The sequence below is a fragment of the Trichomycterus rosablanca genome, chromosome 26 (assembly GCF_030014385.1).
Source record: "Trichomycterus rosablanca isolate fTriRos1 chromosome 26, fTriRos1.hap1, whole genome shotgun sequence".
Classification (NCBI taxonomy): Eukaryota; Metazoa; Chordata; class Actinopteri; order Siluriformes; family Trichomycteridae; genus Trichomycterus; species Trichomycterus rosablanca.
Window position 1 is genome coordinate 3821922 of NC_086013.1, and position 23863 is coordinate 3845784.

Consider the following 23863-nt stretch of genomic DNA (forward strand, 5'->3'; position numbering starts at 1 on the left):
TAAAGTGATAAAGTGATAAAGCACATTATTTATTATTTGGCAGGCTGATCTGGCAGAAACGCTACCTGCTTAAGCACATTGTGCCAGCTATGAAGTTTGCACGAGGACGAATAATGGTTCATTCATGTTGGATTGAAGTAGAAACCACAGAATACAAAAATAAATAAATGAATATGATCCACCTTAACACCTTATACACCGATCAGCCATAACATTAAAACCACCTCCTTGTTTCTACACTCACTGTTTATGTTATCAGCTCCACTTACCATATAGAAGCACTTTGTAGTTCTACAATTACTGACTGTAGTCCATCTATTTCTCTACATGCTTTGTTAGCCCCCTTTCATGTTGTTCTTCAATGGTCAGGACCACCACAGAGCAGGTATTATTTAGGTGGTGGATCATTCTCAGCACTGCACTGACACTGACATGGTGGTGGTGTGTTAGTGTGTGTTGTGCTGGTATGAGTGGATAAGACACAGCAGCGCTGCTGGAGTTTTTAAATATCGTGTCCACTCACTGTCCAATCCTAACTAGTTGGTCCACCTTGTAGATGTAAAGTCAGAGACGATCGCTCATCTATTGCTGCTGTTTGAGTCGGTCATCTTCTAGACCTTCATCAGTGGTCACAGGATGCTGCCCACGGGGCGCTGTTGGCTGGATATTTTTGGTTGGTGGACTATTCTCAATCCAGCAGTTTAAAAACTCTGATCCACTCATACCAGCACAACACACACTAACACACCACCACCATGTCAGTGTCACTGCAGTGCTGAGAATGATCCACCACCTAAATAATACCTGCTCTGTGGTGGTCCAGGTTAAAACAGTATGTAGAGAAACAGATGGACTACAGTCAGTAATTGTAGAACTACAAAGTGCTTCTATATGGTAAGTGGAGCTGATAAAATGGGACAGTGAGTGTAGAAACAAGGAGGTGGTTTTAATGTTATGCCTGATCGGTGTATACACAGCCAGAACCAAGGACTTTTTTGATCGTGTTACTTTTTCCAGTTATCTACAGTCCAATCATGGACGCTGTAACCCTGCCTTGATTGGAACTGGTTCCTCACAGCTTAGCTTGAAATGAACAGACCTGGTAAAAAGTAGAAACTAAAAGTTTAGAGCCACTGTTACTCTCGACTTAAACGTTTTGTCAGGTTGTGTTCTACTTTCGTCCAGACGTCCAACCTGTCGTGTAGAACAATACGACACTGCGATTTTAGTTTTTTGTTTGGGGAGCGCATTCGATTTAATTGCATGAATGCGCATTCAGGCTCTTCCCTTTAGCACGTCCCTTTTTTAGGTGTATTTTTTGTCTTTCTGGACAGCAGACGATGTGAAGTGGACGCTTTTCAAAAGGGAGCGTCGGTACGGATTCAGCCTCGTACGTCTGTGCGCTGAAAGCTCGGGGACAATTCGGGACAAAGAAATAAAAGGGAAGTGCTCGAACAACAAAGCCATTCTGCATTACCCTCAGCCAAAGTCAAATCGGTGAAAAGTAAAGCTGAGTGGTTCGGGCTGAATTTAGATTTCCCCCGACATACAAAAGCAAAACCTTTTCTTTTCTTTCCTTTGCGCCGTGTTCATTTTTGTGCTGCTCTCCTGGCCTGAACCCCCCTGACTTCTAGAACTCCCTCGTCTTTTATTTCTTTTCCAGTCAGGTAGATGGATGTATAATTTTTCTTGCTTTTTTTGCTCCTTTGCTGATGCGAGCTGTTAAAATGTAATAAAGATGATAAGATCCCTGAGCTATTTTCATCCTGCCTCATAGTGCTTAGTGCCACACCGTTAATGGAGATCCTTTTGTGATGGTGCATTTAACAGTGATATGGGGCCTAGTTTTCATTGTGGTATATATTTAAGATAATGTTTTAGATTTGGCTGCCTTGTACGTTTGCACATTTGGTAATTGGTGCTGCCGTTAGTAAGATTTTACATTATAAGCAGTAAAATACCTCTTTATTTAGTGTCTTAGTAATGTAATCACTTACAGATGAATAAAATCATAATAATAAGCAGAAATGACATTATTCTACGCCTATTTATAGCCTTACAAGTAATTCTGTCACCTTTTTATTTCTGTTTTTGGGTTCTTTTTCTTTTTCCTTTGTTTTTTTAAATACTAGAATTTCAGTCTACAGTCCATAACAGTCAAAAGATTCAAAACTCCAGAGAACAAACAAATAACAAATATCAATATCACCAGTTTAAACAGTCAGTCCTAAATAAGACATCAATTTTTAAGGGGTAATTAGATTATGTATGCCTGCATACAGGTACAGCTTATACCTTTTTAAATACTAGGATTTCAGTCTACAGTCCATAACATGGTCAAAAGATAGATGGTCAAAACTCCATAGAAACTTATATGATTCCTAACAAATATCAATATCACCAGTTTAAACAGTCAGTTCTAAATAAGACATACCAATTTTTGAGGGGTAATTAGATTATTCATCCCTACATACAGCTTATACCCGTTGAAATGCTGGGATTTCAGTCTACAGTCCATAACATGGTCGAAAGATTCAAAACTCCAGAGAAATGTCTAACAGCTACAACAAATATCAATATCAACATCACCAGCTTAAACAGTCAGTCCTAAATAAGCCGTATCAATTTTTGAGGGGTAATTCGATTATGTATGCCTGCATACAGATACAGCTTATACCTTTTTAAATACTGGGATTTCAGTCTACAGTCCATAACATGGTCAAAAGAACCACAAATATTAATATTCCAGTTTAAACAGTCAGTCCTAAATAAGATGTTTTCATTTTTAAAGGTAAATAAATTATTTATCCCTACATACAGATACAGTGTATATTTATTAATACTGGGATTTCAGTCTACAGTCCATAACAGTGTCAAAAGATTTACAGTGCCCCATGAAAAAGCAGGGACTGTAGCTGAAATAGCTATGCTATTGGATTAGAATAGGGTCGAATACTTTCGGCCATGCGTGGTCCTTCATCTGGGGGTTGTGGAGCTTGACGCGAAGCCTTGTTGTGATTGTATTACCGAATAGAATCGATTCATTAGATAAATAGTTCTCTTGACCGCATGAGCAAGGAGGCTGATACAGCAGCAGAAGTGTGGGTGTGAGGTTAGAGGGTCAACGACTCCGTATTGATGCCTTTGGTTTACGATTGGGCTGTCCAGCAAGCTTATGATTAGACGTCCACTTACCTTTGGCCACGTAGCTATCTTTCAGACTTGCTTTAAAGTCACCTTGACTTGTCAAAGACTGAAGCGGCTCGTTCTTTTATTGATACTCATCTCATCAAAAGAGCTACTTATGGCACCTGGATGATCATTCTGTTGTTGTTGTTCTTTCTGATTTATTAATCCAAACTTTCTCTCCAGGGTTGCAGTTTAATAACCCATAAAATGAGTCTAACTGCAGGGCGTTTTTAAAGCTCCTCTCCGAAACACGCGTGGCTTAATGACCGATTGTTGACGAGACTCTTTCCGAGCCTCCCGAGTGTGTGTTCCGCTCGGGGTATTGATCCTGAGCGACAGGCTAATTAGCGCAATGCTAACTTGGTAAATGCAGCGTCCTAGAAAGCGGCGCCGGGGAGAGCCGGCGTGTTTGATGGAGATTAATTCCCGTTTAAGGTTCTTTTACTCCTGCCGGGTTCTGTTTAAACGAAGGGAAAAGTAATCAAAGTTTGAAGTTAGCGCTCATTTGAATGAGGTTACACTTTTAATTGGGCCCCATCGATCACCGCAGGCAAACTGCGAGGTAGCTCGAGTTCGAGGTAGCGGATGAGACACCTGAATATGTAAATCAGCCTCTTTCATGTACACAGTCATGTTTCCTTTACAATGAGGGACTGTCTGAGAATTGAGGTGTATTTAATCCTCTCTGTACAACTTTAACTCTTTATTAACAGGAGTCAACTAGGTGTCCACATACTTTTGGCCATGTAGTGTACTTGTCTGTGTATTAAACGGATTATAAAAGATTATAAATGGATTATAATTATATTTAGTTGGAAATAATAAGCGTCCCGAATGCCATTCGAAAATGAATGCCAAACTAAAGAGTCGTTTGCTCTGTAATGAGTCATTAATGCAGAATCATTTATAAATGAATCCCATATCATTTATTAAAAAGCTGCACCTATCACCACAAATCTGGGTTTGAGTCTCACTTGTGCCACCGTCCTGGTGGGGAATCATTGGTAAATGAATCATTTGCAAATGAAGGGTGCAGAATCATTTACAAATGTAAATGAATCCCATATGACTCACGAATCATTTGACAGTTTTACTGTGTTAAAAGGGATGCACACATCACCGCTGAAATCCCAGTTTGAGTTTTAGCCATGCCACTGTCCTGGTGGGGAATCATTTGTAATTGAATCATTTGTAAATGAAGGGTGCACAATTATTTGTAATTGAATCCCATATGACTCATTTGACAAATCTTTGGTTTTAGCCGTGCCACCGTCACTTTGCTGACACAGCTGGACGTGTCTGTTGGAGGGAGGGTCGGATGAGGTATCACCTCACTGCCCCTGCAACAGCGACTCGTAGCGCTTAGCCAAGGTGCCTGAACAAGTCGAGTTACGGCTTTATGTCTTAATCCGGCTGGTGATAACAAGAGCCTGATGGCTAATTCACAAGGCAGATGGGTTGTATGCTAATCTGTGGACCTTAGATTAGCATACAACATGTTTTATCATGTACAACATGTAAATAAAAGGATGCAACCGATAAACAAATGAAAAATTCAACCAACTAACCCACTTGGAACGCGCGTTTCATCAGCTGCTGCGGCCCCTCGGTCGGCCTGTTTGTAAAGTAATAGCATTTTTCCCAGTATGTTGGATATCAATTGCAGCCCGCTGAATCCATCTGTAGTTGTCAGCTACTATCAGCAGCTTAGCGTGAACAACAGGCAGCTCAGATAAAGTAAATAACGCCTGATGAGCGAGTTCATTTAGCCTGTCTCTGTTTATTACCGAGTTCCCATCAGACGCCTCAGAGACGACCTGCGTGTTTCCATTTGTTTTGTTTTTGGTCTTTGGTTTCGGTGTCACGACCCGGGTACAGACAAAGATGAGGAAGATGGGGAAAAGGGGGGGGGGGGGGGGGTATTTGTTGGCTTGTTCCCATAAAAGGAAGGTTTACTATGACGGCTCAATCTGATGGAGCTTTTCTGTCAGGACGGTGGACACGAAGAGACGCAAGGTCACAGACAGGCGGCGGAACGTAAAATAAACTGGAACAGCAGTAAAAGTGAAAGTGATTTACTGACCAGTCGGATCAGAGCAATGAAGATGCAGCGGAGGGTGTGTCGCCCCAATACAGGTGCATTCCTGTTATACTAAAAGTAGTTTCCCCCTCCACTCTTTATGTATTTAATTGTATTTATTTATTTATTTAATTTGATTATTTATTTTGATGTATTTGTTTACATGTATTTGTTTATTTAATTTGATTATTTATTTATTTAGATTTATTGATTTATATGTATTCATTTATTTTTATTTATTTAGATTTATTTATTTTATTGATTTATTGATTTAGTTATTTATTTAAATTTATACATTTATTTACATGTATTAATTTATTTATTTTAATTTATTTAATTTGATATATTGATTTATTTAGATGTATTTATTTCCATTTAATTTTTTATTTAATTTGATTATTTATTTATTTATTTAGATTCATTTATTTTATTTATTTATTTATTTTGTTATTTAAATTTATTTATTTGGATTTATTTATTTATTGACATGTATTAATTAATGTATTTATTTGGATTTATTTAATTTGATTTATTTAGTTATTTATTTAGATTTAGCTTTTATTTATTTAGATTTATTAATTTATTTAGATTTATTTTTTCAAATTTATTTATTTATTTGATTTGATTGATTTAGTTCTTTATTTAGATGTATTTATTTAGATTTATTTATTTATTTATTTGTTTTGATTTATTTAATTTGATTTATTTAGTTATTTATTTATTTTGATGTATTTAATTATTTTTATTTATTTATTTATTTTGGTCAAAACTAAATATAAAAAGTCATTATACTCTTTCTAATCTCAGCTAGCAGGTTTAGTTTATTTTAGTCCTCCTACTCCATTCCAGAACAACAGATGGTCCAGTGCTGGTCCAGATTCGAGAATGTCTCATTTAATGGTTTTAATGCCTCATGCTTAATACATTAGACAACATCTGTGTACGCTGGTGTCCAGCCTATTAACCCGTCCAGTGATCAAATACATACCTGACTCTAATGGAATCCTCTACATGAGCTTAATAGCGACATTTGGTTTGTATTCCCAATGTATTTATTTATCACAGCTAACATTTTTTCCTCCCCTTGTAGAGAAGCTGCCGCCAACATTGAAGTCATGCAGCTGGATTTTGAAATGGAGAACTTCACCAGCCAGTCGGTGACCAGGAGGATCAATTGGAACATCGATTACCAGGGCCAGAATCCGCCTCCAGACTCCGACAAGGTGGTGACGGAGCTGACCGTGGTGCAGAAGGATATTCAGGCTATCGTACCTCTGTCCATGGTAAGTCTGACCTCCACAAGGGGGCGTTTATGAGCATAAATGTACCTGTTAAAATTCATTCATTTAGTTATTAGTATTTTCTCTGCTATAAGGGTCAGTGGAACTTGCTTTAAGAACCTTTAGACCAAGGGCTGATCCCAGACCTAGCCAATTCCCAGCTCTGGGACACACTAGGTGACATGTTGACCTGGTTATTGTGTTCGCTTGTTGGCAGCAGGTCATAAATAAAACAACACACAGACTGTCAGCCTGACTGGCTCAACACATTCACATGCTAAAGCGACCCCCAACGCTCCCAACGATCAGTCAGTTCAGGAATGAAAGCGATGGGCAGAAGAGCATATTTTCATGCTACAGTGTGTCTATAATTGCAAGTAATAACGTCATGCTTTTATGAAGCCACGGATAAGAGCTACAGAGTCACTACGGGCGGCTGGAGATAGTTTGGATGTTATTTTGAACATCACCACACCAGTCAACACAAAGCAAATGCACAAAGCTGTTGGGATTTCGCTTGTCTAGACAAATGGAGTCAATCTGTGTTATAAAAGTTGTATAAACCTTCTAGGATCCGCAGTTTGTTCACTTTAGCTGCGCTCGTCGCTAACAGGTGTAGAAAACCAATTATATGGACTGAATTGCACGCCTCCAAAAAGAAAGACACTTGGTCCCGCATGACCGTCCCCCAGCGCACAAAGCCAAGTCCATAAGGACACGGTTCGACGAAATTGGTGCAGAACCCCGGTGGGATTGGGGTCAGGGCTCTGTCTGAGGTCAGGGCACCGAACACCTTTGGGATGAATGGGTAGATAAATTGCGAGCCTCACAAATAAACACAAATAATTTCGAGAATCTGGACCAGCACATCTGTTTGAATGAATGGAGTAGGAGGACTGAAATAAACTAAGCCTGCAAGCTGAGATTAAAAACAGTATAATAACTTTTTATCTCTACCAAAATAAATAAATAAATAAATAAATCAAAATAAAAAATAAATAAATCTAAATGAATAAATAAAGCTAAATTAAATAAATACATTTAAATTAAATAAATAAATCTAAAAATAAATAAATAAAGCTAAATTAAATAAATAAATCTATTAAATAAATAAATGAAATAAAAATAAATAAATCTAAATAAATAAAATGAAATTAAATAAATGCATAAATTAATAAATCAAGTTAAATAAATAAACAAATCAAAATAAATAAATAAATCTAAATAAAAAATAAATAAATCAAAACAAATAAATAAAGCTAAATTAAATAAATAAATCTAAATTAAATAAATAAATAAATAAATGAAATGAAATAAATAAATAATTCTAAATAAATAAATAAATGAAATTAAATAAATAAATACATCTAAATAAATAAATACATTGATAAATCAACTTAAATAAATAAACAAATCAAAATAAATAAACAAATCTAAATAAATAAATCAAATTAAATAATCAATCAATCAATCAATCAAAATATAATAAAATAAAACACATTGCACTTTTTTTGCCCTGGTGGATGGTAAGGAGGTAAGAACAAAGATTTTCGGAAAGGGGAGGGGTGCAGTTTGTACTAGTGGATCTAGTAGTAACAACCCCCCACCCCCTTCCTTCTCGCCCACACAGCCACAAAACTCCAGTTTTGGACGCCAGTTTTTGCTGAGGTGTCAGTTCTACATACTGCAGGCAGGCCAGAAATTATGAGTATGCAGCTTTTACTGGGGGGCATCAGTTAATAACTCAACGACCGTGCTTAGACAGAAAAATATTAATCCAGACTGTTAATTCTCTATGATGAATCTGCATCTGAACGTTTACAGCGCCAGAGAAAAGCATGAATCTGAATTACGGCTCGCGGTCGGTGTCAAAACAGGGAACGGAAGAGACGAGGGATATTTTGGGATTGTAGCTAGAAGCCCTGATTTACTTACATCCTAAATAAAGAGTAGAAATTAGCATGTGCGGTTAGGTGGTGGATCATTCTCAGCACTGCAGTGACACTGACATGGTGGTGGTGTGTTAGTGTGTGTTGTGCTAGTATAAGAGTGGATAAGACACAGCAGCGCTGATGGAGTTTTTAAACACCTCACTGTCACTGCTGGACTGAGAATAGTCCACCAACCAAAAATATCCAGACAACAGCGCCCTGTGGGCAGCGTCCTGTGACCACTGATGAAGGTCTAGAAGATGACCGACTCAAACAGCAGCAATAGATGAGCGATCGTCTCTGACTTTACATCTACAAGGTGGAACAATTAGGTAGGAGTGTCTAATAGAGTGGACAGTGAGTGGACACGGTGTTTAAAAACTCCATCAGTGCTGCTGTGTCTGATCCACTCATACCAGCGCAACACACACTAACACACCACCATTGGTGACCATCGAAGAACAGCATGACGGGGCTAACAAAGCAGATGGACTACAGTCAGTAATTGTAGAACTACAAAGTCAAGTCAAGTCAACTTTATTTATATAGCGCTTTTTACAATAGACATTGTCTCAAAGCAACTTTACAAAATCCAGGACCAACAGATACAAAAACCCCTGTTGAGCAAGCCGAGGGCGACTGTGGCAAGGAAAAACTCCCTGAAAATTACAGGAAGAAACCTTGAGAGGAACCAGACTCAGCAGGGCCCATCCTTCTTGGGTGGCCTGGAGGATACTTACATAAATACACGATTTACACAAATCATACAAACACAGAATTAAATGATCTAAAAGTCATAACTGGTAATAAATAGATAAATAAACAATTAAATAATAATAGAGTTGTTATCCGCTCTAGTCTTCAATAAAGTCTGTAGTGATTTCTTGTCGTCGCAATTACTCCAGACCCGTCACATCTGACAGGAGCAGCATCGTTGTCCCGGCAGTCTCGACTTTAATCCTTAACCTCGGCAGGTAAACAGGTTTCCATCAGAATGCCCTCGGGGTAAAACAACAGAGAATGTAGTTAATAATGTACAATGCTAGTTGACAAACAGTTTTACAGAGAGTTTTAGACTCCGGCAGCCCTAATTATTACAGCATAACTAAAAGGGAGAGCGAGCAGGTAACAAGGTCATGAAGGCTTTCACAGGACATCAGCGCCCATCTCCCCACCGTCACCAAACCTGAGTGATCGGACAAGAGAGGCAGAACGACAGCAACCCAACATCCCTGATCACCACAAGTTTCTATGACCAAGAACCCCCAAGCTCTGCTCCTTTGTCTATACTAATCAAAAGCCTGAGAAAATAAATATGTTTTCAGTCTAGACTTAAACATTGAGACTGTGTCCGAATCCCGAATAGAGGCAGGAAGATTATTCCAGAGTTGTGGAGCTTTGTAAGAAAACGCTCTTCCACAAAGTGCTTCTATATGGTAAGTGGAGCTGATAAAATGGACAGTGAGTGTAGAAACAAGGAGGTGGTTTTAATGTTATGGCTGATCAGTGTACGTTATAAATATACAGAATAAATTTGACATTTTGACATCAAACACAGAATTTAGCCTCCAAGAAAAACAATAAATTGTCCAAGAATTAAAAGACAGAGAGCAATCACAGCAGGATAATAATCATACGTCATAATCGGCCCTTTGAGGGCCACCATAATGCAGATGTGGCCCTCGGTGAAAATGAGTTTGACACCCCTGGTCTACAGGCTTGCTTCAAACATCTCATTGTACTTGTACAGTGACATATCTCATCTTAACGATAAACAATAGTGAGTCTTGCACTTTAAAGAAATCAGGCTCAGCATAACCACAACCAAGGAAAATCTGAGATACACTTGATGCATCAGTTACAACATTCTCTCAGGGGCCTCCAGAAATTAACAACCCAGGTCATTTTTTGAAACCCGCTCAGTTGTGACCGCTTAATTTCTGTTTCCTTCGTGCAGCCCGTCATGCGATTACAGTAAATTTAATGAAGTCATGTTTTCCTTCGTACTCGCCCTCGAGTCACACGGGTTGCGGTTCTGCCAACGTGCCGAATTTTCCTTTTTATTATTATTATTATTATTAGTTATCACACCGAGTGCAGAAAGTTTTCCCCGTTTTTGTTTCCCGTGTGGAATCATTTATAGTTTTCTGCTTTGAATCCCTGCAGCAAGAGAAAAATAATGAAAAGATGCAAACGAGACTAGCAATTGAGGAGCGAGTTCGTCCTGTAATTGGTCCCTCGCTTTCGGGGGTCTAATTGAAAAGAGAGACCTGTTGTACTATCTGGTGTTGAAAAATAGCAGCAATTTGTGAGGCGTGGAGGGAATACAAAACACGAATCTGATGTGCTTTCGCTTCTGCTGGCAGCACTGACGAGTGAGGCGTGTGTTTCAAGAAGGAGGTTTGTTCAATGTGGGTTTCCTCCGGGTGCTTCGGTTTCCTTTTGCAAGTACAAAGACATGCAGTCAGGTCAACTGGAGTTGACAATAAGCGAGTGTCCACAAAGTTGAATCAGTTCATCTGGACACAAGTTTGTTCTAGCGATACGTTTCGTCACTCATCCAAGTGACTTCTTCAGTCTGAGCTGGTGGTGGATACTCCGACCTTATATGCAGACGATTTGCAGAACGACCGATCACCGCCCATTGCATAACAATAAAACCAGTGATCAGGTCCATATGCAAATTACAATGATCATTATTTACAATGGCCATGTGTGCCTTTCACATATGATTGGGGTATAGCTCCTATCACGGCGTTGTTAGATAGTGAGAGACGTACTCTCAGGCCCCCCCTCGGTTCAGGGATGGTCGTTTTCTCTTCACCTAGATGGCCTCTTTGACTCCTCGTTCGAACCAGCGTTTCTCCTTGTCAAGGATCTGCGCATCTTCATCATTAAATGAGTGGCCGCTGGCTTGCAGGTGAGTGTAAACCGCGGAGTCCTGGCCAGAAGAGGTCGATCTTCTATGTTGGGCCATCCGTTTCGCCAGTGGCTGTTTAGTTTCCCCGACTGTGTCGAGGGACCCGGTCCTTAGGGTGAACACATTTTGAAAGTTAGAAAGCAACTGCGTCTCAATTGTTCTGTTACTCTGGTTTGCACTTTGCAGTGGATTTGTGTACCTGGATTATTGAGCATGCATCAAGAGACTAAGCGAGTGTGTTTTCCATGTGATGGACTGGCGACCTGTCAAATGTGTTTCCTGCCTTTGGCAAAATAGTAAAACAAACAATGAATGAATGAATGAATGAATGAATGTCCACATATGCAGTAACAGCTGACTGGCACAGCGGGCTATTACAGTATCCCCCCCCCACCTGCCACGGCGTGCCGCCCCGTCCAGGGTATTTCTGCCCTACGCCCAGTGTTTCCCAGTAAAACCGAACCCTTCACGACCCAGACCAAGATGAACTGGTTGATCAAAGTAAGAAGAAATGAAAATGTGAAACGTCCATTATTGGTGTTTAACATTTAAATCGATTCATTCCGACAAAAGACCTTCATTTCTTTATCTTTCCAGTTCCCAATCCAATTTCATTTGTCTCTTTTAATTTGGCGGCTTTTAAATAACGTCTATAAAATACATCACGTCCAGCACAGCAGCGTGCGCTCGTTCGGCCGTTCGGATGAGATACGAGTCTTCCATTTTCATAGCTAATCACGACTAATTTATCGGCTGTACTTTCCGGGGTCGAGACGTTTGTCCTTCCCGGATTGTTACTCGTTCGTAAGGTTTTCTAATCCTGATGCTGACAGTTCTGAACTGTATTGAACTAGCTAACCTTTTTCTCTATTTTGCCTCAACGCAGGACACCGAGATCATCAATACGGCCGTTCTGACTGGCCGGACCGTGGCCATCCCGGTCAAAGTCGTCTCCATAGAGCTCAGCGGGACGGTCAACGATGTCTCCTCGTTCGTGGAATGCAAGTCGTCCAACGAGGACATCGTCAAGGTACGTCCACTGTAATCCTGTTTCTTTATATTTTTTACTTGGAACCCTTGGAAAAACAGAACCAAATAAGTATTTCCGAGATTCAAGGTGCGAGATCCCTGCTGCGAAGGTGAACGGAGGCCGGGGCTTGGCGTGAAACCCGGTTGAAGATTTAAAGACTTTAGCTCACGGCTTATCGAGTGGGCTTGCTTGAATGACCTGTCTACTTTGGGGGCTAATTCGAAACGAGCTGTTCGCGCTGTGAGTTACACACGCCTTGACGGATCAATAAAGCACCAGTCCAGGAGGGAAAAAGTACAGAAACTCTGAAGGGAAGAGAAAAAAACAGAAATAAAATAGTAAGGTTAGAAGCCAGAGTGGCAACCTTTTAGTTGCTGACTAATCAGGAAAAAAGCTTTTGTAGTGGGGTTGTCACTTGAGGCAAGCAAAAAAAAAAAAAAAGAAGCTTTTTTGGGCTTTTTGAGCTGAAGCACTCAGTTTGAGAGTGATTGTGTTGGTTGCTTCCAAATAACTTTAAAATGTGTTTTTTAGCTTTAGAGTTGGAGGCCTAAGGGGTCTGGTGCTGTCCTTCCGAAACAAGGTGTTCTGGTAACATTAAAGACACAGATATATTGGACTAAAGCCTGAGATTTGAGTGTCTCTGTGTATGTTGAGACCCTGTGGAGTTTATCTTTAGCACAGGAAGCCGTTTTTATTCCTTCCTGAAGTTTCTCCAAGTGTTTTGCTAAGCTTCTCAATGGGTTCACACTGGGTCACTTGCTATTTGGAAAGACTTTTGTCAGTGCCCAGATTCAAGAGTCGAACCCAAACCTTGGGGTCTGTGTGGTGCAACGGTAAAACATGCTAGAACAGTTCTGAAACCTCAAACCAGGACCTGGCGGCTTGTAATTCACAGTAGATCTCAGTAGTTTTTGGTGGTTCCCAGACAAATCTGACCATCTAATCACTAACGAGAACGTTGGAGGTCATGCCACAATGACGATGCAGAACCTACACAACCAGATAGACACCCTACGTCCCTGTTCGTATCGTTTTGACTCTATTTATAGAAAAACCCACCGTGAAATCATCCTGCACTCCGCTTAATTGCTCTCACCGTCGTTCAGTCTGCCGCTGCCATTAACCCGCATTAAAACCTGGCCCCGTCTATTACCCCCGGACGCGCCGTCAATTTAAATACCCATCAGCACTCCATTCCGTGTGCGTGCGCACTTCACACGGGGACCGTTATGACGCCTATTTGAAACCCCGAGTCATTGAGACGGAAACGGACCTCCGTCTCTGTCTGCTGGTCTGTTCCCATCTGTTCCTAGTCTGGGTGGTTTCAGCAGGTCACGACGATTGGAGAACGATGACGATCGGAAATGCTTACAGACATGTAGGTGGACCTCCGGGGCTTTGGAAGCCACAAGCAAGTCTGTTAATGAAGATCTGCGCCCCGGATGCCCAGGTCGCTCCGCTCATTGGAAGTACCAGTGCAAATTAATGAACAGCAGGGCCAGATCTGAATGAAATAGGACCAATTACTGCTTCTGAAAATACTAAGTAATTGGCTTCGGAACAAAGGGCACAGTCTTAATGCTGGTGCTCTTATAATTACCCTCTGCACTGTGTGGAAAATAATTGCCCTCTTCACGATTGCCTTTGTTAGCACATATTTGTCACACTGATTATTAGTTTACAAAACATACTACACCAAGAGAACGGAAGTTAGATCAGATATCAATGATGCGGAAAATTTGTTACCCCTTGATTAGTGAACTGGTTCACCAATTGAATTGGTAGACCAGCTAATCTATTTGAATAGATCTATGTGGACACTCATTTGATCCCATTCCTGAATGATCTGACAAGGAACTTCAACGTCCCGCTGACCTCAACCTTATTAAACACTTTTAGAATGAACTGAAACTCAATTACAAGCCAGGACTTCTCTTCTTTTTTTTTGGTCTAAAGTCAAACGGTACCCACAGACTCGACTGAAGAAGATTTATGACAACACAATTGTGGTTTGTATGCAGCAGTACGTGAGCTGAAGAACAGAGAACAGAACTGTTATACTTATATACTGTATCACTCCAATCACATAACTGCTTTAACACTTGGGTGTTGGACTTTGGAACCTCCATTCTGTGCTAACTGTTGTTTCTTATCTGCGTACAACATTTTACAACAGCTTTAAACTCCCAGTCACACCTCAAGCACAGTATAACTACGGATATAATGCACAAAGCAGCACACTACACTTTAGGTAGTATTAAGAATAAAGATCTAGGCACACTCAAAATCTAATGAGGGCTGTTATAGCTGCAAAGTGGGTTGTTGGCGACTCTGTATTACTGTACATTCATTTGGTGTCTCCTAAATGACTGTAATGTAAATGTCGTGTCATGAAAGTAACTGAATACTGTCCAAGCCATTGAGAGTTAGGCACCTTGCTCAGGGGCCCAACAGATGCAACTTGGTGCTGCGTGGCTTTGTGTATGCAATACTGGGCTCTGTGAGACCCTGCCCCTGGCAGGTGAAAAGAAGCGATCAGCTGTGGGAATGCGTGACAGTATCGTTTGGGGTGGATGTGGTGGCAGCAACGGGGGACTGGGCTAAGTTATAATTGGCCAAAACAGAACTGGGTGCAAAAGTGGGGACAAATTAGCTAAAATCTATATTTACTACTATTGCTCATGCACAGTTTGGGGTTTTATTTTTGTATGTCTCTGGACACCCGGGGATTACCAAGACTTGACCAAGATTTGTGGGCCTAATCACCACAATCAGGTGGTCAAACTGCTCCTCGTTTAACCCCAGTACAGAGATGGTGGTATTTTCCACTCCACTCTTGTGTCTTTTCTCCCCTGAAGAATACCACAGACTATTTTAGACCTTTGGAATCCTCTTCCTGCCCTAAAATCAGCTCAATAAAGAATATTTTTTGTCGTCTTGGCATTTTTACTACATGTCAAACATTCCACCAATTTAAAGATTCCTTCCGATCCTGTTCCGCTCTGCAAAACCTCCGTCAAAGACTGATTTCTGGCAGATCACAGATCACTGATATTTTGCAGAATACGTTCTGCTAGTCTCATCCCTCCCAGGACGGCTCTGAAGATTCGTATCTCTGGGTAATAGAACCGTCACACACTGCAGTCATATTAAAGTTCCAGTATCGCAACTTTACGACTACCGTCAGACACGGTTGACTAAATCCCACACGCCCGCAGTTCATGTCGACTTCTGGTACCAAACTCTCTTTCATCTCTTCCGATCTTTTCCTCCGCAGGTGTCCATGAACTGCGATTACGTCTTCGTGAACGGGAAGGAGACGCGAGGCTCCATGAACGCACGCGTGATCTTCAGTTACGAGCACCTGAGCGCCCCTCTGGAGCTGACCGTGTGGGTGCCCAAACTGCCCCTGCGCCTCCAGCTCTCCGACAACCGGCTCGGATTCGTCAAGGGTTGGAGGGTCCCTATCCTGCCTGACCGCAGGTGAGATCTATTTTTACTTCCGCTTTACTTCTACAATAACTCACAGTGAACGCGGTGAAAGAGCGTTCGATTTGCTCGTGTGAATATCTTTGTCCTGATGCTGCAGGCACATTTATTTATTTATTTATTTATTTATTTATTTATTCATTTATTTATTATCGTTGGACAGTGGGACTATTTTGTGGTGCTGCGTCTCTGCCGTAGCTTGGGAGTTGAAACGAGGCGGTAATTGAGTTTAGGGTTGAAAAAAAGCTGTGGGCTGTAAAAACAGATTTCGGAGGACGCTAGAAGAACTGTAGAGATGCATGAAGCTAGAAAATTAGCGATAAGCCGCCACACTGTGCGTAGGGTAGCGCCAACAACAAAGAGCTGGCAAAAGACCATCTGGAGGTTCCACAAAGCTTCTTGGTAAGTGTTTTATGAATAGATTAAATGGGGGGAAAAGCTGTGCATTCCAACAACAAAAGCAAATTCCAGCTGTGAAGCCTGGTGGGGGTGCATCATGTTTTGAGGTTGCTTTAAATAACTGTCAGGAGATGCCATAGGACAATATAAAGAAAGTAGTTCCGTATAAACTAAATGGCTACAAGTATGACGACGCCCATCCTATTACTGATTTCATCTGTGAAGCCTGGTGGAGGGTGCATCATGTTTTGAGGTTGCTTTAAATAACTGTCAAGAGATGTCATAAGTCAATTTAAGGAAAGTAGTTCCGTATAAACTAAATAGCCACAAGTATGACGACACCCGTCCTACTTACTGATTTCAGCTGTGAAGCCTGGTGGAGGGTGCATCATGTTTTGATGTTGCTTAAAATAACTGTCAATAGATGTCATAGGACGATGTAAGGAAAGTAGTTCCTCATAAACTAAATAGCCACAAGTATGATGACGCCCGCCCTATTTATTAATTTCAGCTGCGAAGCCTGGTGGAGGATGCATCATGTTTTAAGATGCTTTAAATAACTGTCAGGAGATGCCATAGGACAATATAAGAAAAGTAGTTCCGTATAAACTAAATGGCCACAAGTGTGACGACGCCCGTCCTACTTACTGATTTCAGCTGTAAAGCCTGATGGAGGGTGCATCATGTTTTGAGGTTGCTTTAATTGCATTTGTTGTAGAAACAATATAAAAAAATTCAAATGTTGAGAGATGTGATAAAACAAAAGTATTTGGACACCACCAACTGCATGACCAAAAGAATTCGGACAGCATCAACTGCATGACCGAATGTATTTGGACACCACTAACTACATGACCAAAAGTATTCGAACACCACAAGCTGCATGACCAAAAATATTTGGACGCCACAAGCTACATGACCAAAAGTTTTCAGACACCACCAAGTGCATCAACAAAAATATTTGAACGTACTTTCCAACAATCTATCACTGCACCCCGACCTAAAACGATCGCTTTCTCTTCCCCGCAGGTCGGCACGCGACAGCGAGGACGACGACGAGGACGAGAAAAAGGTCAGCCGAGGCTGCACCCTTCAGTACCAGCGGGCCCAGGTCAAGGTCCTGACCCAGTTCCACACCACGTCCAGCGAAGGAACCAACCAGGTGATCACCATGCTGGGACCCGACTGGCAGGTGGACGTCACAGATTTGGTGCAGGACTCCCTGAAGGTGGCGGACCCACAAGTGGCCGAGCTGGTGGACCATACCGTGCTGGTGGCGCTGGAGCAGGGATCCACCGTGCTGAAGGTGAGATCGGGGGCCTGTATGTTTACATACACTTGTAATTACACAATATTTGACCTCCACTTGGAGGAATTGGTGGAGTATCACCAAATTTGTCAGATTTCCACCAATCTGGACAGTCCAGGGAACGTTTTTTCAATCTTGAAGTTTTGGTACGTCTTGGCCCCCTGTAGTCTCGCTACCCCTGTAGCAAGTGTGGTTCTCTGCTGTTGTAGCCCACTTGAGATGCTTTTCTATTTACTACGGTAATACCGAGTGGTTATCTAAGATACATTAACCTTTTAAAGTCCTGTTTGCTTACCAAAACACAAAGGTTATACCCAGGATATACCCAGATGTTCCTCAAGATCTCGCTGAGCTCGATCAAATGTTCTGAATTATGGCTGGATCTCCAGGAACGGATCTGAATCTGAATCAGCCTTAAACTAATCTGACGTCTTTAGATTTGACAGTGATCTTTTCAACCCAACCTACAAAGCCCAGTTAAGAACCCTCCGCCGTGCTACCTCGGCCATATGTTTCTAAATCCGCTTCCGAGATGAGGTCTGTGTCATCGGCGCGTTCTGATTCATCCCTTATTCGCCATGACATTTCACTCACGGGTGAAAAATAACTCTCGGAACGAGCGCATGAGCCGTCGTATTTTCTTTTAGGTTTTCTTCACCTGCATGGTTGGAGTTGCGCCTGAAGGTTCGAACCGTGATTGAAATAGAAATTTAATTGTATTTGCGTAGCGTTCGTTCCAATTCAGACAGTGGGTTGCCAAACTTTCAACCCGTCCTTCCCCATCCCCCAAAACAATGCGAGCCATTCAGAGCTGGAGTTTCTCTTGTGCTTCGGTTGTAGTTTTATTATAAAGCAAAATTAATGGTTCCATCGATTATGGTATGTCGACTGGGCTCGGAAGGAGCAAAACCTTTCCAAACGATCACACTACCCCATGTTTGACTATCAGCATGATGTTCTTCTGAAATGCTGTGAAAAGCCTTTGTCCTCCAAGCACTTCCACATTTAACCTACCTGGCCAAGCTCAGGACTTATTAAGGTGTTTTTTTTTGGCGTGTTCCTATTGGATGCTCGAACCTACTCACTTTAGGATCTCTGTTGTCGTAGACTGAACTCATAATGCGCCACACGTTTTTAATTAGAGATGGATCAGACCTGCAGGCAGGCCAGTCCATCATCTGCACTCTGTTACTACAAAGCTACACTGTTATAAAACGAACTGAATGCGCCCTGTCATCTAGATGGCAGCATATGTTCAAGCTCCAAGATCTATCATTTAGCATTAATGATGCCATTGGCACACCCCCAATGGCTGCCAGTACAATGATAGATCAAAATTATCAATAATATATATATAATATCCAAAAAAAGAAAACATTTCAGAGCTTAATCTGACTGGACGTTGTTGACATATTGCTTTCACTTTGCATAGTCTCAAACCGCATGTAGACGCAGAGGTGAACCGTGTTTACTGACAAGGGTTTTCCGAAGTATCCACAAGCCTGTGGTTATGTTAAACACAGAAGCCTGTTTTTAATGCAGCCGTCTGAGGGATCGATGACCACGGAGATTCAGTGTTGGTTTGTGGCCTTGCTCTTTATACATAGAGATTACTCCAGACTCTCTCAACATTTCAATAATATTATGGACTGTAGATGATAAACATTCTTGAACTGTTGAATTATTTCATTAATTTTGACCATTACTGCTCTTGCTGAGCCTTTTGTTAGTGCTTGTTTTTTAACAGCATCACCTGTTTAAATAGTTTATTTGCATTTCACAGCATTCTTGGTTCTAATTGTTTCATTTCTTATGTAATGCAGGTGTCAAATATATTTTTTATTTAAAATATCGCATCTTTGTGTTGTTTTGAATGAAATGCCTGTAAAAGGTCAGAATTGGGTTTGTATCTCAGTCTATGGATTGAATTTTTTCTCTCAGACGCGGACACAGCCGAGCTAACGCTTCATTGTTTCGAAACATCTTTTTCAACGGATGCGAGGAGCCAATAAACACTCCAACTGCACCTACTGCTGACTACAGATTATTCCCTCGTACTCTCGGTGGATAAATTGGTCGGCCGTGTTTACCGAGTGTGTAATTAATTTCCGAAAAACTAGCCGGTGTCTTTTTTCTTTTTTTTTAGTCCCTAAAAGCTTTTCGAGTGCGCCGTGCTTCGCCTGTTAAAACGCAGATATCAAACGCGGGTGCAGCGGGAAGCACAGGGAAACTAATTGCGAGCGTCTTGAAGCTAAAACAAATGAGCTTTTCTGGCAGGAAAAGACTTTCTTAAATGACTAGCATATCAAAAGGCTTTGTAATGTAACGGTATGGACGGATTCGTTCCGTTTGCGGTTGTTGTTTATGAACATCGTGACAATGAAGTGTGTCCCTAATGAGATTCTTAACAAGGAGTCTTGTTGATTAAAGCTGCTTAATGAGGCAGCTGCCTTCAAAGGACATGACCAGGTTCTACACATCTTGTAATGTACTATGTGTAGCTTTAACAGCCACGCCCAGTAGCTGGTAATATTGGTACGGTTTTTTTTTTATAATTAAAAAATAGTTTGTAGTCAGTTGGAACACTGTATAGATTTCCAGCCAGTTCACCTTTGGAATGAATTGGAACGTTGATGGATTAATTGTGTAAAACCGGCACACAGATTTCAACAGACACCCTTTAAAATCTTGGGGCTGTTATGGCTACAGATATGGAGAGCAATGCTTTTGGAATGGGATGTCCAACACGGTGGTCTATACCCAAAAAGCAAGTGTGGGTCACAGAAAAAACAACATTTGCAGTTTCTTTGCATTTTCATGCTTTGTTAGCCCCCTTTCATGCTGTTCTTTAATGGTCAGGACCCCCCACAGGACCACCACAGAGCAGGTATTATTTTCGGTGGTGGATGATTCTCAGCACTGCAGTGACACTGACATGGTGGTAGTGTGTTAGTGTGTGTTGTGCTGGTATGAGTGGATCAGAGTTTTTAAACACCTCACTGTCCCTGCTGGACTGAGAATAGTCCACCAACCAAAAATATTCAGCCAACAGTGTCCTGTGACCACTGATGAAGGTCTAGAAGATGAGCAACTCAAACAGCAGCAATAGATGAGCGATCGTCTCTGACTTTACATCTACAAGGTGGATCAACTAGGTAGGAGTGTCTAATAGAGTGGACACTGAGTGGACACGGTATTTAAAAACTCCACTCATACCAGCACAACACACACTAACACACCACCACCGTGTCAGTGCAGTGCTGAGAATGATCCACCACCTAAATAATACCTGCTCTGTAGTGGTCCTGTGGGGGTCCTGACCATTGAAGAACAGCATGAAAGGGGGCTAACAAAGCATGCAGAGAAACAGATGGACTACAGTCAGTAATTGCAGAACTACAAAGTGCTTCTATATGGTAAGTGGAGCTGATAAAATGGACAGTGAGTGTAAAAACAAGGAGGTGGTTTTAATGTTATGCCTGGTCGGTGGACATCACTTAAAGAAAGAAAAAGAAAACCTTTCTGAGCAAATTGTTGACTTTAATTATCTACTTCTTTCCCCCAGGCTTGACAGAAAAACACAAATATGTACAGACCTATCAGGTCAGTGAACTGTAACTGACCGCCCTAGCGTATTAGCGCATTGACGTATCCAAAGATCCACACAGCCAGCGCTTCTGCATCGGGAACGCACGACTCGCCTGCTCCATCAGGCCAAGCCTCGGTTCGTTTCCCCCGAATGACGCACCTCCATCCACTCGGAGCGAGAGTTATCAAGCTGGCGGGCGGCGCGTCCTAACAGCTGCGCGTCTATAATGAGCCTCGGTGAATAAAAGCTACAGGAGCGCTCTCGTACGCCTCTCGTTCTGAGAGCGTCGTGTGTTGTGTTTTTCTGTTTTGAAATGGAACATCAGCTTAAAGCCAAATGTACGGCAAAGAGGCTGAAGATTTTCAAGCACTATTAAAAGTCATTACAGGCTTTTAGGGCTAAATGGGTAGGAACCGCTACGCTGTACGCTCGGTCGCTCATTAAATCCAGCCACCTCCTAGTCAGATGTGATCGAGTCTATTATAGGGTCCATTATTAGAACTAATACTGCGCTTCTGTTGTTTGAATTGGGTTTAACTGCAATTCCGTAATCTGCTTTATTGATGTTCTTGTGTATTAAGTTTTGGATCATTGTGTTTTCTTGGGAATTAAGATGTTATAAGCATGGGAACCGATCAGCCATAACATTAAAACCACCTCCTTGTTTCTACACTCACTGTCCATTTTATCAGCTCCACTTACCATATAGGAGCACTTTGTAGTTCTACAATTACTGACTGTGGTCCATCTGTTTCTCTGCTTGTTTTGTTACCCCACTTTCATGCTGTTCTTCAATGGTCAGGACCCCCACAGGACCACCACAGAGCAGGTATTATTTAGATGGTGGATCATTCAGCACTGCAGTGACACTGACATGGTGGTGGTGTGTTAGTGTGTGTTGTGCTGGTATGAGTGGTTTAGTCACAGCAATGCTGATGGAGTTTTTAAACACCTCACTGTCATTGCTGGACTGAGAATAGTCCACCAACCAAATATATCCAGCCAACAGCGCCCGATGGGCAGCATCCTGTGACCACTGATGAAGATCTCAAAGATGACCGACTCAAACAGCAGCAATAGACGAGCGATAATCTCTGACTTTACTTCTACAAGGTGGACCAACTAGGTAGGAGTGTCTAATAGAGTGGACAGTGAGTGGACACGGTATTTAAAAACTCCAGCAGCGCTGCTGTGTCTGATCCACTCATACCAGCACAACACACACTAACACACCACCACCATGTCAGTGTCACTGCAGTGCTGAGAATGATCCACCACCCAAATAATACCTGCTCTGTGGGGGTCCTGACCATTGAAGAACAGCATGAAAGGGGGCTAACAAAGCATGCAGAGAAACAGATGGACTACAATCAGTAATTGTAGAACTACAAAGTGCTCCTATATGTTAAGTGAATTAGAATTGAAGATGAAGACTCTCAAAAGGTACTAACGTTTCACAACCCATATTGGCGCTTCAGTATAACTAAACAGTAGATGGTATATTCTTTCTGCTTGCAGGTCGAGTCCCCATTGGCAGTGGAGGCCATGTTGGGTGAAGTGGCGTTCTCTGTCCTGGATGAAAAAGTGTCCATAGTGGACCTCCGAGTCCACGCTATTTCGGGACTCAGCCTGAGTCTCCAGCCGAGTCCGGGGAACAGCCACACCATGGTGGCGAAAGCAACGGGTCTACAGACGCTCTCCACTATCAAACAGGTATTTACTGAATTACATAATAATTAGGGCTGCCAATAACGACTATTTTTCTATCGATTAATCTATAGACTATGTTACCGATTAGTCGATTAATCTAACGATTACTTTTCCTCCAAAGACATGCAAAACGGCGCTAGTGCTGCTGTGTAGTACGCAACAAGTAGCGCTGAGGGAATTCATATGAACGGTTATATGAATAAAGATTTATGTTTATATTTATAAACATAGTTTTAAAAACGATGCATCGATTTAAAATATTGACAAATGCGTCAACGTCATCGATTAGGTCGACCAAACGCGGCAGCCCTAATAATAATGTAGTTTTTTTAATAAGACCTAAGAGTTATTTTGTGATGTTAAAGCTTCTAGCCCTTTGCATTAATGGTGCCTACACAGATGTGCAAGTGAATCATGCCATTAGCATTAGCACACACTCATACAATGACACTGGAGCAATCAGGATGGTCCTTTTCCTTTTTTTGGTCCAGAGAACATGATGTCCATTGTTTCTAAAATTAAGATCTATGGATCCTCTGAATCTTTTAATAATGTCATGGACTGTAGATGTAAAAGACCCTAAATTCTGGGTAATCATACTATGGGAAATGCTTTTGATAAACGTTATGACTATTTAAACCTTGTTTTTAAGGTGTGACTGATGCTTCTTTTTAAATCAATCAGTAGCATAACGTGCAAAGTTTCACCTAAAAGAAAGAGACACCAGATTAGGAATTGGCGATGATGGCGATTATTTTTTGGAAAAATTCGGCACAGAATCACGAGCAAAAAATACGAACAATAGCTGTGGGTTTATGTAACCAAAAAGTCCAAAATCCAAAACGCTGTGGCAGGAGTCTTGAAGAGCATGTTGGTCTGATTCATCAAACAGGAATGAAAACAGGAATTATCAGCCAATTGTGGTTAGTAGATGGGA

The 23863-nt window shown here is 41.4% G+C and overlaps 1 protein-coding gene across 2 annotated transcripts in view; it reads left to right on the forward strand.

The window, feature by feature from the left end:
• The window catches only part of tmem132e (transmembrane protein 132E), a 233615-nt gene that overhangs the window by 203965 nt on the left and 5787 nt on the right, over nt 1–23863 (forward strand). For both annotated transcript variants that reach the window (XM_062988560.1, XM_062988561.1), the window contains exons 4-8: nt 6360–6552; nt 12287–12430; nt 15708–15913; nt 17348–17624; nt 22735–22929. In XM_062988560.1, coding sequence (XP_062844630.1) covers nt 6360–6552; nt 12287–12430; nt 15708–15913; nt 17348–17624; nt 22735–22929 — 1015 coding nt within the window. The remainder of the gene's footprint in view (nt 1–6359; nt 6553–12286; nt 12431–15707; nt 15914–17347; nt 17625–22734; nt 22930–23863) is intronic.